This window comes from Nomascus leucogenys, chromosome 3 (genome assembly GCF_006542625.1).
Source record: "Nomascus leucogenys isolate Asia chromosome 3, Asia_NLE_v1, whole genome shotgun sequence".
In the NCBI taxonomy this organism is placed as follows: Eukaryota; Metazoa; Chordata; class Mammalia; order Primates; family Hylobatidae; genus Nomascus; species Nomascus leucogenys.
Genome location: NC_044383.1, coordinates 115,493,780 through 115,509,466, shown reverse-complemented (window position 1 = coordinate 115,509,466; position 15,687 = coordinate 115,493,780). Strand labels below are relative to the sequence as shown.

At 37.2% G+C, this 15,687-nt stretch overlaps 1 protein-coding gene across 1 annotated transcript in view; it reads right to left on the bottom strand.

Moving 5' to 3' along the window:
* LAMA2 (laminin subunit alpha 2) overlaps window positions 1-15,687 on the bottom strand; it is a 630,974-nt gene that overhangs the window by 195,776 nt on the left and 419,511 nt on the right. The window contains exons 24-28 of the mRNA XM_030809663.1: window positions 14,599-14,742; window positions 13,741-13,920; window positions 13,443-13,631; window positions 13,226-13,359; window positions 4,208-4,325 (exon numbers count right to left, since the gene is read on the bottom strand). Of these exons, the coding sequence (XP_030665523.1) occupies window positions 4,208-4,325; window positions 13,226-13,359; window positions 13,443-13,631; window positions 13,741-13,920; window positions 14,599-14,742 (765 nt within the window). The remainder of the gene's footprint in view (window positions 1-4,207; window positions 4,326-13,225; window positions 13,360-13,442; window positions 13,632-13,740; window positions 13,921-14,598; window positions 14,743-15,687) is intronic.

Below are 15,687 nucleotides of genomic sequence, written 5' to 3'. Positions count from 1 at the left end.
GGACCATGTATATGACAGTGGTCCCATAAGATTATAAAACTATATTTTTAATGTACCTTTGCTATGTTTAAATATGTTTAGATACACAAATACTTACCATTATGCTACAAATGCCTACTGTATTCAGTACCAATAACATGCTGTGCAGGTTTGTAGCCTAGGAGCAACAGGCTATCCCATGTAGCCTAGGTGTGTAGTAGGCTGCACCTTTAGGTTTGTGTATGTACACTCTATGATGTTTGCACAATGAGGAAATCGCCTAACGGCACATTTCTCAGAACGTATCCTTGTCGTTAAGCAGCACATGACTGCATAATATAATAGTTGAGTACAAGTTTACCTAGGTTTTGGAAACAGACTCATTGAGGTTTGAATTGCTGTGTAGGTGTGTGATCATGGGCCTCAATTCTCTCACCCGTAAAATGGGGATCATAAATTATAGTCGATGATGTTGGTGTAACTGTATTGGGAAGTGTACAGGAGATAATAAGCACTCAATCAATGGTAGGTTCTGTTTCTCATAGGGTTGATCTGAGGATTACCTGAGATAAAGCATGTTTAATAATTGACATACATAAATCAATAGGTTTCTCTATCTCAAATAGTTTTTTCTATGTTTGTTGGAAATAAACTAAAAATAAAGACACGATGATTGTTTTAGGTTATATTTGTAAACAAAATTATAATATAACTTACTCATGCCATGTTCCTCAACACTTGTCTGTACATGAAAACAGAGACTTTGGGTCTCTGGTGTGCAACAGAAGTGATAAAAGATAGATGTGTGCATGTGTAAGTAGCTAAGACTATTTTCACATTTTGCCTTTTGGGCTTTATGTGTTGATGATAGGTATAAATTATTTGGAGATTTAAAAAAACCAGTTTTAATAGCCACAAGGGACAGCTTCTGAGCGGCGATCCAAAAGACACTGGCCATTCAACTGCGAGCCTAAAGCCCTATTAAAATACGGGAAGACAGGATAGAAGCTGAAACTATCAAAACATGACCTAGAGACCATTGACAAATTTCTGATTTCCATATTACTGCAGAGAGCTGCACATGCAAGGCTGAATATTTTCCATATTTAAGAAAGAAAGTCATAAGTAAGAATGGTACCTGCATATAACCTTTCAACTGCATAAAGCTCAGTTTAGGTCAGTTTGGGCAATAACCTACATTTAATGTAACTCAAAGACAGGTTAAATAAAGTATAACAAACTCAATGGCTCCAACACCAAGAAATTTGGTGAGGAAATGGTGTCCTTTGTTTGACTCCTGAAGGTAATCTGGCCCCTTCTGCAAATAGTAAATTATAATAATTAGGCATTTCTAAAACTAACATTTTTAATGACCAGGGCTGCACTGTCATAACAGTACAGGTAACAGGCAAAGGCTAAGAGTCTTTACAACTGGCTATATTTTAGCAGTAACTGATACTTAATTTTGTTTACTTGCAACCATATTGTGGATAAAAACATGAAATAAAATAGTCTGTAGATGCAGACGTCTCTACAATACTATACATTTTGTAAAAATATTGTAGAGGAATTGCTTTGTGTATTCATGACCCAAAGCATATGTTACTGGAATGGGATGTATTGTTTCAAAACTGCCCTTAGCTCTTGCTTTGATGATAAGATTTTATGCCTGGGTAATTACACTTCCTACACATAGGAATCAAGATGAATTATAAATAAGATGTATAATGGATTAGAGGCCATGGGTTGTGGAAAACACTTCAGGTACCTTATTATGAGAGATAAGCCTTTATCTCTGTAATCTCTCTACTAAGATATTACTGCAATTACTGTCTGTAAATAGATGCTTAAGTGAAAGTCATGGGACGGTGAAGCCACTAATGCCGATGACAATTTGTACATATTCTTAGTTTTTCTTGATTTTCATTTATCATTTGTTTTATTTGTGCTCATTTACATTTTCATATAATGATGGAAAATGACTCAAATTAATGGGAAAGCATGTATTTGAATGTACTATTCAAAAAGTCTATCAATCATATGAAGAAAGGTTTTTAACATTTTAAATCCAGAATGGAAGGTTGGTTGCATGAAAATAATTTGCTATTCTACTAACATTTTTGTTCACAAATGAACAGTGTTATGTCAAATAAATGCAGAAAAATATAGCTGTAATAACCTTCTCTTCAAGATATCTAAAGGTCAACCTTGACTACTTACTGAATATTTTCTATAGCAAAATAATATTGCAGAATCAGAGAATTTTAGAACTTCAACTCAATCTGTCATTTTATAGATTGGATAGCTATATAATAACGAAGGTCTACAGCAATTAAGAGCATTGATCAAGGCACAGAGTTAAAAGTAAAACCAAACACTATCTGGGATAAAGGAAATTCCATCTCTTGTCTAGAAAAATCTCACATTCTTTCTGTCCTCCATTTTAAAATCTTCAGTGCTCACTGGAAAGGTCACTCATTTCATATGTGCCACACGGTCTCAGTTTTCACCCATACACTATGTGTACATATGTATATTGGAAAGAGCAGTGCTTACTGTATAAGCAGTGCTTACCAGTATAAGTTTACTAGTGTGTGTATAAACAGATGTAGGAGATACGATTTAATAAGGAGATGGATTACTTGATTATTTATTAGCTCAAAATGGACACATGTAAATAAATATTGCCCTTCAGAGCAGTCACAGGTAAGGCTAGAAAATTATTTTAAGCATGTGTCACAAAGCAGTTGCAGTTATTCCATAAAATTTTTCCTTGAACTATGTGGAATCCATGTGATGGTAACTAAGCTGAATGGCATGTCAGTTTGTAACGGGACTTTCACACATACGTTTCCATTTAAATCAATCCTTAGGATGTATAGGTAAAAACCCAAGATTTAGCAAGAAACAGAGCAAGTATCCTGTCCAAGTAGTGCAGCTAGGTAGGATTCACTGAAACCAAATTCCTTTTTATTTTCATGATGCCACGTCCCTCTTAGGAAATGTATACTCATTATTTTTAAGTTGCACTTCAGTTTTGACCTAGTGTTATCGTCTGTCTCATGTACCATACTTAATAAAACTTCTCAAATCCTATTTACAAAATAAGATGTATAAAATTATTTATAACTGAATCAATACATGGGTATATAACTAGTGATTACATTAATAATAATATTAACCATCAAAACTTACATCATCTACACACCAGGTGCTGTGATGAATCCTTAACATTCACAGCTCATTTAGTCTTCATAAGACTCAGGCTGTAGGTGAGGGAGATATTAATAATATCTAACTGGTATTCTGTGAGCACCAGCCAGCCTGACTAATGAGAAAACAGTCCCAGCTGTAGGGCTGGAGCAGTCCTGGAGGCCCCATGCATGCCAGGCTTCAGACTGTGGGGTCTGCGGGAGAGGTGAAAGTGTCGTGGTAGTTACTCAGGGACTTGGTTGTTTACCTGCTAAAGCCTAAAGAGGTGTAGCACCCTGTGCAGGGTCTCAGGCTTACTGTATGGTGAAGTTGAGATTCAAACCCAGGCCAGTTTCTCATCTATTCATTCCACCTCCCTTAAATCGTACTGTTCCTATTAATATTTCATAACTATAGAAATTAAATCAACCTTCAGAAGGTGAAGATCCTAAGAAATTTGACGATCTTGAAGGCAGACAAGAGAATATCCCAGAAAGTTTATTAAAAAGCAGTTTTAAAATTATTTTTAAAATGTAAAAAAAAAAGATAGTTTTATAACTGTAATGACTCACAGCAGCACTGTTGGAACAAAGATATGTTTCCCTGAGAAGCTTATGTTAAAGGGAACAGCCTGCTATTTAGTGTACAAGTTTTGTTGTGTTCTATATAAAAATATTTTCAAAAACCAGTATAATCCTATCTCCTAATCATTGCAGTTTAAATGTCTCTAACTCTTCAGAAGTGGTCCAAGAAAATAGGTCAGCTATAATAAATAGGCTTATTAAAACATTCTTAATTCCTGATTGTTAAATATTTTCACAAATCTTTAAATTTTTGATCAACTATTTCCCTTCAGGTGTGATTTGTTCTAAGTATCAATAACATTATCCTCTTGCCACTGTGTGTCTCACACTGTGAGTGGAAGATTAAATAAAATCGATTAAGAATATGCATGCAGTAAAGGTACTTCTGGGAGTATTTCCATTTAGCTCCTGAAGTGAGTTGAGATTAAGCAGGTTAGTAGGAGGTAGCTTACCTCACAGGACAGGCCAGAATAGCCCAGGGGACAATCACATTTTTCAATCAAGTGAGCTGGAGGAGTCACTGCTGTTCTACGTCCTTGTTCAGCTACCTCCATTGAGATTTCAGAAATCCTAGAAACAGCAAGAATGTACTTAGATTACCATGACAGTCAGTTAAGATCACCTAGTAAACAATCAATCCTACAGCAATATCCTTCTCACATTTTTGTCAACCTCAAGTATGTTCTATTGCCTTTTTGTTTTTAATTGACAAATAATAATTGTACATAAGTTGACCCTTGAACAATATGGGCTTGAACTACATGGGTTCACTTGTATGGGGATTTTCTTCCACGTCTGCTACCCCGAGATAGCAGGACCAATCCCTCCTCTTCCTCCTCCTCTTTAGTCTGATCAAAATGAAGACAATGAGGATGAAGACCTTTACAATGATCCACTTCCACTTAATATATTTCCTCTCCCTATTCTTCTCTTTCCTTTTTTCTTTTTCTTTCTTTCTTTCTTTTTTTTTTTTTTTTGAGACAGAGTCTCACTCTGTCGCCCAGGCTGGAGTGTAGTGGCATAATCTTGGCTCACTACAAGCTCTGCCTACCAGGTTCAAGTGATTCTTCTGCCTCAGCCTCCTGAGTAGCTGGAATTACAGGTGTGCAACACCACGCCCAGTTAATTATTGTATTTTTAGTAGAAACGGGGTTTCATCATGTTGGCCAGGCTGGTCTCGAACTGTTGACCTCAAGTGATCTGCCTGCTTTGGCCTCCCAAAGTGCTGGAATTACAGGCATGAGCCACTGAGCCCAGCCCTTATTATTTTCTTAATAACATTTTATTTTCTCTAGCTCACTTTAAGAATACAGTATATAATACCCACACAAATATATGTAAATCTACTATGTTATCAGTATGGCTTCTGTTCAACAGGAGGCTATTAGTAGTTAAGTTTTGAAGGTATCAAAAGTTATATGTGGATTTCTGACTGCGTGAGGCGGGGTTGATGCTCCTAACCACCATGTTGTTCAAGGGTCAACAACATTTATTGAAACAATGTGACATTTTGATACTTAGATAAGTTGTGGGATGATTAAATCAAGATAATTAACATTGTTTTGAAGCTGTTTAAATTTCTGGGGCTCATGTACCACATCCTAATATTGCATTTTTGCTTCCTCAAATGTTAACAGTACATATTAGCAAAATATTCACAAAAATCATAAGAAGTTCAGTATATTGGATGTCTGATATCCTGTTGAGAAGTTATTATAAAGATTTTTCCCCCACTTTAAAATGTGAGTGGCTTCAGGTAGACATGGCCAATTAATTAGACATTTATATTCTTGCAAACAGACAACCCAAGGTCATTCCCCATTCAATTATTTCGCATAGGCACTGGTGAAATTGCTTTTAATTTACTGCTATCCCAAATTTCTTCTTCCCAATGCTCTGAATGACCTTTCAAGAACTTTAGAAAATCACCTAGAAAATAGTGATCACGCACAATCTAATAATATTGATCTTTTTCTGCGGATAATGTTTCAAAATAATATTTTCTTAACTTTATTAAATAATTCCTTCAAGTAACTTAACTCACCTTTTCTGATGGTGAAATAGTCATTATAATTGAAAAGAAAATCATAATTGAAAATAACATATTAATACTCTTTTCATTAAAAAATACATGTAGTCCATAAACTGGGACTATTTTATGATGGACTAACTGGTAACACAAACATATTTGGGAAATAAACTTTAAAATGTGACAGTGAATAGTTTTGCTTCAAATAAAAGTTACCTCCAGGAGTTTAAGGAGTTTGAAACATAAACTTTATAACAAGCATAGGTAGGTTTTATTGAAACTGAATTATGAATGCATGTTCTGGCTTTGCTAGCATTGTAATCTGCACTCTGAAGATTGGTCTTGATGAAACACACATTCAATTAAAATTCAGGTTTCACTCTCTGCTCCCTGTAAGTACACACGGTGGTGGTGAGCTGTAAACAAACCACTCCCCTCCTGCAAGAAAGACTTCTCCCTTATGTTCTCTGGGCTCTTTGTGGGAGTAAGAAGGTAACTTTGCATTGGCATCTCCAGGGAATTTTATAGCCCCAGGAGCTACTGGCTTCATTCTCCTTTCTCTTGCACACAAATGCACATAACAGACCCGCAAGTGTTTACAAATCAAGTGAAGCTTGAATGGCAGCAACAACAAATATTTTTGCAATACACCATTTTTTTCCAGGGGATTAGAGTGCAATGGCTTTGATTGCATCAGAGATTTGGCCAAACTCCAGCTTCCATTTGAATAAATACTGAAATGCAAAAGTTGCTATTTCCTTAAATTAAACTTTATAAAAGGAAACAAAAGCAAAGAAAAAAGATAATGCCAGCACTGATACAATGTACAAAGTTCAAATCTCAAATGGCATATAAACTCTTAAACTCTCTGCTTTTGAGATTTAAATTTATAATTGAATAAATAAAGATACAAGGTTATTTTAATTACTTTAGGGGGACTATTCAAACCTTTTAAAAACCTTTGCCATAAATACAGAGAACGCCACAGAGATACTACTCGAGAAGAGCAACTACAAGACACATAATTGTCAGATTCACCAAAGTTGAAATGAAGGAAAAAATGTTAAGGGCAGCCAGAGAGAAAGGTCCGGTTACCCACAAAGGGAAGCCCATCAGACTAACAGTGGATCTATCGGCAGAAAGTCTACAAGCCAGAAGAGAGTGGGGGCCAATATTCAACATTCTTAAAGAAAAGAATTTTCAACCCAGAATTTCATATCCAGCCAAACTAAGCTTCATAAGTGAAGGAGAAATAAAATACTTTACAGAAAAGCAAATGCTGAGAGATTTTGTCACCACCAGGCCTGCCCTAAAAGAGCTCCTGAAGGAAGCACTAAACATGGAAAGGAACAACTGGTACCAGCCACTGCAAAAACATGCCAAAATGTAAAGACCATCAAGGCTAGGAAGAAACTGCATCAACTAATGAGCAAAATAACCAGCTAACATCAAAATGGCAGGACCAAATTCACACATAACAATATTAACTTTAAATGTAAATGGGCTAAATGCTCCAATTAAAAGACACAGACTGGCAAATTGGATAAACAGTCAAGACCCATCAGTGTGCTGTATTCAGGAAACCCATCTCACGTGCAGAGACACACATAGGCTCAAAATAAAGGGATGGAGGAAGATCTACCAAGCAAATGGAAAACAAAAAAAGGCAGGGGTTGCAATCCTAGTCTCTGATAAAACAGACTTTAAACCAACAAAGATCAAAAGAGACAAAGAAGGCCATTTCATAGTGGTAAAGGGATCAATTCAACAAGAAGAGCTAACTATCCTAAATATATATGCACCCAATACAGGAGCACCCAGATTCATAAAGCAAGTCCTGAGTGACTACAAAGAGACTTAGACTCCCACACAATAATAATGGGAGACTTTAACACCCCACTGTCAACATTAGACAGATCAATGAGACAGAAAGTTAACAAGGATATCCAGGAATCGAACTCAGCTCTGCACCAAGCAGACCTAATAGACATCTACAGAACTCTCCACCCAAAATCAACAGAATATACATTTTTTTCAGCACCATACCACACCTATTCCAAAATTGACCACATAGTTGGAAGCAAAGCACTCCTCAGCAAATGTAAAAGAACAGAAATTATAACAAACTGTCTCTCAGACCACAGTGCAATCAAACTAGAACTCAGGATTAAGAAACTCACTCAAAACCGTTCAACTACATGGAAACTGAACAACCTGCTCCTGAATGACTATTGGGTACATACCGAAATGAAGGCAGAAATAAAGATGTTCTTTGAAACCAATGAGAACAAAGACACGACATACCAGAATCTCTGGGATACATTCAAAGCAGTGTGTAGAGGGAAACTTATAACACTAAATGCCCACAAGAGAAAGCAGGAGAGATCCAAAATTGACACCCTAACATCACAATTAAAAGAACTAGAAAAGCAAGAGCAAACACATTCAAAAGCTAGCAGAAGGCAAGAAATAACTAAAATCAGAGCAGAACTGAAGGAAATGGAGACACAAAAAACCCTTCAAAAAATTAATGAATCCAGGAGCTGGTTTTTTGGAAAGATCAACAAAATTGATAGGCCACTAGCAAGACTAATAAAGAAGAAAAGAGAGAAGAATCAAATAGATGCAATAAAAAATAATAAAGAGGTTATCACCACCGATCCCACAGAAATACAAACTACCATCAGAGAATACTACAAACACCTCTACGCAAATAAACTAGAAAATCTACAAGAAATGGATAAATTCCTCGACACATACACCTGCCCAAGACTAAACCAGGAAGAAGCTGAATCTCTGAATAGACCAATAAGAGGCTCTGAAATTGTGGCAATAATCAATAGCTTACCAACCAAAAAAAATCCAGGACCAGATGGATTCACAGCCGAATTCTACCAGAGGTACAAGGAGAAGCTGGTACCATTCCTTCTGAAACTATTCCAATCAATAGAAAAAGAGGGACTCCTCCCTAACTCATTTTATGAGGACAGCATCGTCCTGATACCAAAGTCTGGCAGAGACACAACAAAAAAAGAGAATTTCAGACCAATATCCTTGATGAACACTGATGCAAAAATCCTCAATAAAATACTGGCAAACTGAATCCAGCAGCACATCAAAGAGCTTATCCACCATGATCTAGTGGGCTTCATCCCTGGGATGCAAGGCTGGTTCAACATACACAAATCAATAAATGTAATGCAGCATATAAACAGAACCAAAGACAAAAACCACATGATTATCTCAATAGATGCAGAAAAGGCCTTTGACAAAATTCAACAACCCTTCATGCTAAAAACTCTGAATAAATCAGGTATTGACGGGACGTATCTCAAATTAATAAGAGCTATCTATGACAAACCCACAGCCAATATCATACTGAATGGGCAAAAACTGGAAGCATTCCCTTTGAAAACTGACACAAGACAGGGATGCCCTCTCTCACCACTCCTATTCAACATAGTGTTGGAAGTTCTGGCCAGGGCAATCAGGCAGGAGAAAGAAATAAAGGGTATTCAATTAGGAAAAGAGGAAGTCAAATTGTCCCTGTTTGCAGATGACATGATTGTATTTCTAGAAAACCCCATTGCCTCAGCCCCAAATCTCCTTAAGCTGATAAGCAACTTCAGCAAAGTCTCAGGATACAAAATCAATGTGCAAAAATCACAAGCATTCTTATATACCAATAACAGACAAACAGAGAGCCAAATCATGAGTGAACTCCCATTCACAATTGCTTCAAAGAGAATAAAATACCTAGGAATCCAACTTACAAGGGATGTGAAGGACCTCTTCAAGGAGAACTACAAACCACTGCTCAATGAAATAAAAGAGGATACAAACAAATGGAAGAACATTCCATGCTCATGGGTTGGAAGAATCAATATCATGAAAATGGCCATACTGCCCAAGGTAATTTATAGATTCAATGCCATCCCCATCAAGCTACCAATGACTTTCTTCACAGAATTGGAAAAAACTACTTTAAAGTTCATATGGAACCAAAAAAGAGCCCGCATCACCAAGTCAATCCTAAGCCAAAAGCACAAAGCTAGAGGCATCACGCTACCTGACTTCAAACTATACTGCAAGGCTACAGTAACCAAAACAGCATGGTACTGGTACCAAAACAGAGATATAGATCAATGGAACAGAACAGAGCCCTCAGAAATAATGCCGCATATCTACAACCATCTGATTTTTGACAAACCTGACAAAAACAAGCAATGGGGAAAGGATTCCCTATTTAATAAATGGTGCTGGGAAAACTGGCTAGCCATATGTAGAAAGCTGAAACTAGATCCCTTCCTTACACCTTATACAAAAATTAATTCAAGATGGAGTAAAGACTTACATGTTAGACCTAAAACCGTAAAAACACTAGAAGGAAACCTAGGCAATACCATTCAGGACACAGGCATGGGCAAGGACTTCATGTCTAAAACACCAAAAGCAATGGCAACAAAAGCCAAAATTGACAAATGGGATCTAATTAAACTAAAGAGCTTCTGCACAGCAAAAGAAACTACCATCAGAGTGAACAGGCAACCTACAAAATGGGAGAAAATTTTCGCAACCTACTCATCTGACAAAGGGCTAATATCCAGAATCTGCAATGAACTCAAACAAATTTACAAGAAAAAAACAACCCCATCAAAAAGTGGGCAAAGGACATGAACAGACACTTCTCAGAAGAAGACATTTATGCAGCCAAAAAACATGAAAAAATGCTCATCATCACTGGCCATCAAAGAAATGCAAATCAAAACCACAATGAGATACCATCTCACACCAGTTAGAATGGCCATCATTAAAAAGTCAGGAAACAACAAGTGCTGGAGAGGATGTGGAGAAATAGGAACACTTTTACACTGTTGGTGGGACTGTAAACTAGTTCAACCATTGTGGAAGTCAGTGTGGCAATTCCTCAGGGATCCAGAACTAGAAATACCATTTGACCCAGCCATCCCATTACTGGGCATATACCCAAAGGATTATAAATCATGCTGCTATAAAGACACATGCACACGTATGTTTATTGTGGCACTATTCACAATAGCAAAGACTTGGAACCAACCCAAATGTCCAACAACAACAGACTGGATTAAGAAAATGTGGCACATATACACCATGGAATACTATGCAGCCATAAAAAATGATGAGTTCATGTCCTTTGTAGGGACATGGATGAAACTGGAAACCATCATTCTCAGCAAACTATTGCAAGGACAAAAAACCAAACACCACATGTTGTCACTCATAGGTGGGAATTGAACAATGAGAACACATGGAAACAGGAAGGGGAACATCACACTCCTGGGACAGTTGTGGGGTGGGGGGAGTGGGGAGGGATAGCATTAGGAGATATACCTAATGCTAAATGACGAGTTAATGGGTGCAGCACACCAACATGGCACATGTATACATATGTAACAAACCTGCACATTGTGCACATGTACCCTAAAACTTAAAGTATAATAATAGAATAAAATGAAATAAAAACCTCTGCCACAATTCCACTGCCTTACAAAATCAAATGCTGATGACATACTTTATTTGTTCTTAGCATTGTGAGACTATGACCCTAGTTTTTACTGAGATTAGGAAAAATGTATTCTAAAGTTTCAAAAAAATGATCACTTAAACCAAAGGATCTTATTTGATGAGGTATGTAAAACAGTGTGACAAAAGAAAAAGACACGGGGGGAAAGAAAAAGACAAAGTGTCACAGTGTAGGAAGGTGAAATTGGTGTGAGAGAAGCAAAGAAAGTATAATTAAAGATGAATGACAATATTGTTTGTATCAGTTCCACTAACAAGATGTTCTGTTTACTACCAAACTTTTACTGCAGTACAGAACCATTTGCAAAATAATCTATTTGCAAACTCATGAAATTACCTGCTATTTTCTAAGACATGCAAATCTGCTATGGCTTCTGCCACCTAATTTACATTTGATATTCTAAAATAATTAACAGTATAGCTGACAGCGTTTTTAAGTATATGCTTTTTTTATTATTTCACATAAAAATAATCTCCTGTTATAGTGAGAAATATCAAAAGGAAACCAAAGGAATACAGATATAAAAGTGAATTTTGGTCCTTGATTTATTCTTTTGCTAAAAGTCTCTACATAAATCAGAAAAGCATTATGGATCTTCTGCATGAAATAAAAGATTTTCTTCTGTCTTGTGTGCTTATTCTGGTATAAACATTTGAAAAATAGTATTTTTATATTCATTAGTTGGCCATTGAGAGACTTCATAATTTTTCTGTTTTGCTTTCCTAGGCAGGTCTAATAATTTATTATATAAGACTATTTACAAACATATATCGATTCTATATTCTCACAGAATGTAACAGAAACTGACATGAAAGAGAAATTGAGGTCTCATATATGAGCTCAGTTCAACTTTCTGCCTCCATGGTATGAAACTTACCTAAATCTGTATGATTTCTCATTTTATCCCATTGGATAAGGTGAACCTTCTACTCAAGGAATATGACCATGAGGGTCCATGATGTGGAAGTCTCCTGGTTCCTCTATTAGTTATTCTCTCTTTATTTTATATTTTAATATTTTCCTTGTTACTAATCCTTTCCCATGTTCTGTAAACATACTCTTTCAAATTAAACAATCATCTTTTTACTTTTGACACTGTTATTCCTTCTTTTTACAATTATATTCATGGAAAATAATAGTTTACACTCATAATATTGGGCTCATGTGTCACATTCTTTCTTTAAAAGTTTGAGATTAATTCTGCCCCAGGACACTGACACTGGTATCATGAATGTTACCAGTGTGGTCCTAAGTGTCAGACCTAACAAGCCTCATTTCAATTGCCAATTTGGGTCATGAGAAAACATGGAATACTCCCTTGAAGTATTCCCATCATGTAGGTTTGACAACATTGCATTCATTCTTGCTGTTCTGTGTGATTTTTTCAAAGTGATTCAGAATCATTTCTCATCATGATGCATAGGGAAAATGACAACATTGTATGGCACACTGGGGTGAACAGATAAGAATGCTCACGGTTGGAGGACACTGGACCAAGTTGGCCCTGCCTGGTTCCCTTGATGGGTGAAGAAGGTCGCTTTCTCAGCACTCTTATAATCCATTTATAGCACAACAGTTAATTTTACCTGACCTACAGTACGTGATCTCCTGAATTTATGACTGGCATCTTAAACTCACTATGTCTGCAGTGAATTCCATATTTTTTTTTCCCTTTAACTTGCTTCTCATTGCTATTTTTCTTTTCTGATGAATGGCAGTAGCTTCTTCCAGGTCACAGGGAAGCCACCATGGTTTATCTTCTATCATCGTACTGCAAAACCAACCACCTATCAATCTTTCTTATCTGATATCTGTAGGTCAATAACCTTACTTACAGACTCTAAAATAAGAGCTTGAATATTTTCTATTAGAGTTTACCTGCTTTGTCGCATGAAATTTCCATAAGTAGCTTTGATAAGAATGTAATGAATATCATATAGTATATCCAAGAAGTCTTCTCGGGTCACAGTTCTATGGACTCGAGGATCGTCCCCATAATATTTCCATTCTTTCTGTTAACAAGAAGAGAAATCACTCTGACGAAACTGAATGCAAAACCATTGGCATCTTTGCACCAAACAACGAATAACTTTACCTCTGTCATTTCAATTTCATGCCTTGTCAATTGGCCAATCAGAGGAGCAGCCATATGCCTGACGATAATTCTAGCATGAGTAGGTGTCCCACCTCGAATGATCACTTGAGGATTATATGTAGAGAAACCTGTTTCTTCCCGAGCCTCGAAATAGATTGCATACTTGAGTTTGCCCCCATAGGCCATCAACTGACAAAATGAAAAGAAGAACGAGGAATTGGATAAATCTCCAAATGGTGTGATTCTAAAAACAAGATTTTATCTTGTTCTCACTTGACATTAAAGTTCTTGTGCTTACCTTCTTTCCTTCAAATTGTTCTGGAAGTTTCCAATAAAAAGGTTCCAAATGGAGATCTTCTCTCATCAGGTCCATGTGGGCAACAATCTCTGGATGTTGAAAAACAATGCCCTTGGTAGTGGTGTGCTGCAGAGCCTCATCTACCAGGGGTAGAATGGTCTGCTCAGCCTTCAGAGTCACCTGCAAGGGGTCAAAATACAGCAGAAGGCTGAATTTATGCTTTTGGACATTTCTTTAAAACTAAGTTACGAACTGCATGTCTATCTGCAGTTCGTATCCCCATTCTAATGATGTTCTCACAAGCAACAGAACTCACACATAGTGGGCAAGCATGGCAGGACATAAATCTTTTTGACTAATTCACATAGTGAAAACCACATCTGTGAACACTGGAGCCTTTCACACTAACACAAATTGAATTTCAATGTAGAAAGAGTTAAAGGAAAATAAAAAATGAACATGTTTCCACTCCAAAAATCATGATTGCCTAAGGTTGGTTGGAACCAATGTGTGACAAGTCCTGGTTCTCATTGGTGTGTTAGCTCACATCAACATTCATGCTCTGGTGCCCTCACTCTTCCCATCACAAAATATAATGCTTCCCAGACAAGGTTCCTCTTTTTCACTTGGCATCTATTTCCTTATCAATAATAAGTGAACTACTTTTAAGAACAAATAAGAAAGACATTTACTCCAACTGTCTAATGGCACGTGACCCGTTTGCTGTTCCTAAATGTTCACAGAGGAAAAGGTTACTTAAATGTTTTGCCATTTCCTACTACCCCTCAGTGCCTGACTTAAAGACACCGGCAGGAACTAACATTATAGCATTACATGGCTCAGCAGTTCCCTACTCACCCACGTCCGGATCAGTCCTTTTGCTTCAGAGCACTGGGTAGTAGTGCCGAAGCAATAGCAGCTGCTGCAGCCAAGTGGATTCTTGGCATCGAGTCCGAATTTGCCAGGTCGGCATCTGTCACAGTGGATGCCTTCCACATTCACCTGAGGAAAGACAAGAGACCCTCAGAGTTTATAACGGCAAGGTTAGGGGAGAAATCACCCTGAGAACGCATAACAGGAGCATACTCTTTAAAATTTTAAAACAAAACAAAAGAACACTGAGTATTAGACTCACTTCTCAAATGGCACATAAATGGCACATGTAGTTAACCTCATTGTTAGGAGTTCATGGGTCTTTTAAAAATGCTTTATTTTTAAACAGATATAAGACTAAAGGTATTGCACATTGTTTCTTTCTTTCTTTTTTTTTGTTTTTTGAGACGGAGTCTCGCTCTTTCGCCCAGGCCGGAGCGCAGTGGCGCTATCTCGGCTCACTGCAAGCTCCGCCTCCCGGGTTCATGCCATTCTCCTGCCTCAGCCTCCCGAGTAGCTGGGACTACAGGCGCCCGCCACCGCGTCCAGCTAATTGTTGTATTTTTAGTGGAGACGCAGGTTTCACCGTGTTAGCCAGGATGGTCTCCATCTCCTGACCTCGTGATTCGCCCGCCTCAGCCTCCCAAAGTGCTGGGATTACAGGCCTGAGCCACCGCGCCCGGCCTGTACGTTGTTTCTTAAATGTAACTGGTACATTTTCTACAATTCTGCTCTGAGCTATATGAAAGACTCACGAAAATTTCAAAAGCAACATAAAAACATTGAGTCTTAAACAGTGGTGCTATTATAAGCTGTAAGAAATAGGCAGCCAGTTAAAATACCAATTTATATAATTATTGTAATATATATACATACATAACATGTATTAAATATAATATGTGATCATAATTGCAAGATACAATACTGCAGCATTGTACTCAGTATTGGCCGAAGCCCTTGATGGTAGAAACTGCCATTTTCCTCAATTCTCATGGCCATTTTAACAACCACTCCCCAGATTTTATCCTCCTGTTTCCTCTGTCCCTCTTTGCATAGATTTTATCTTGAAAAGAT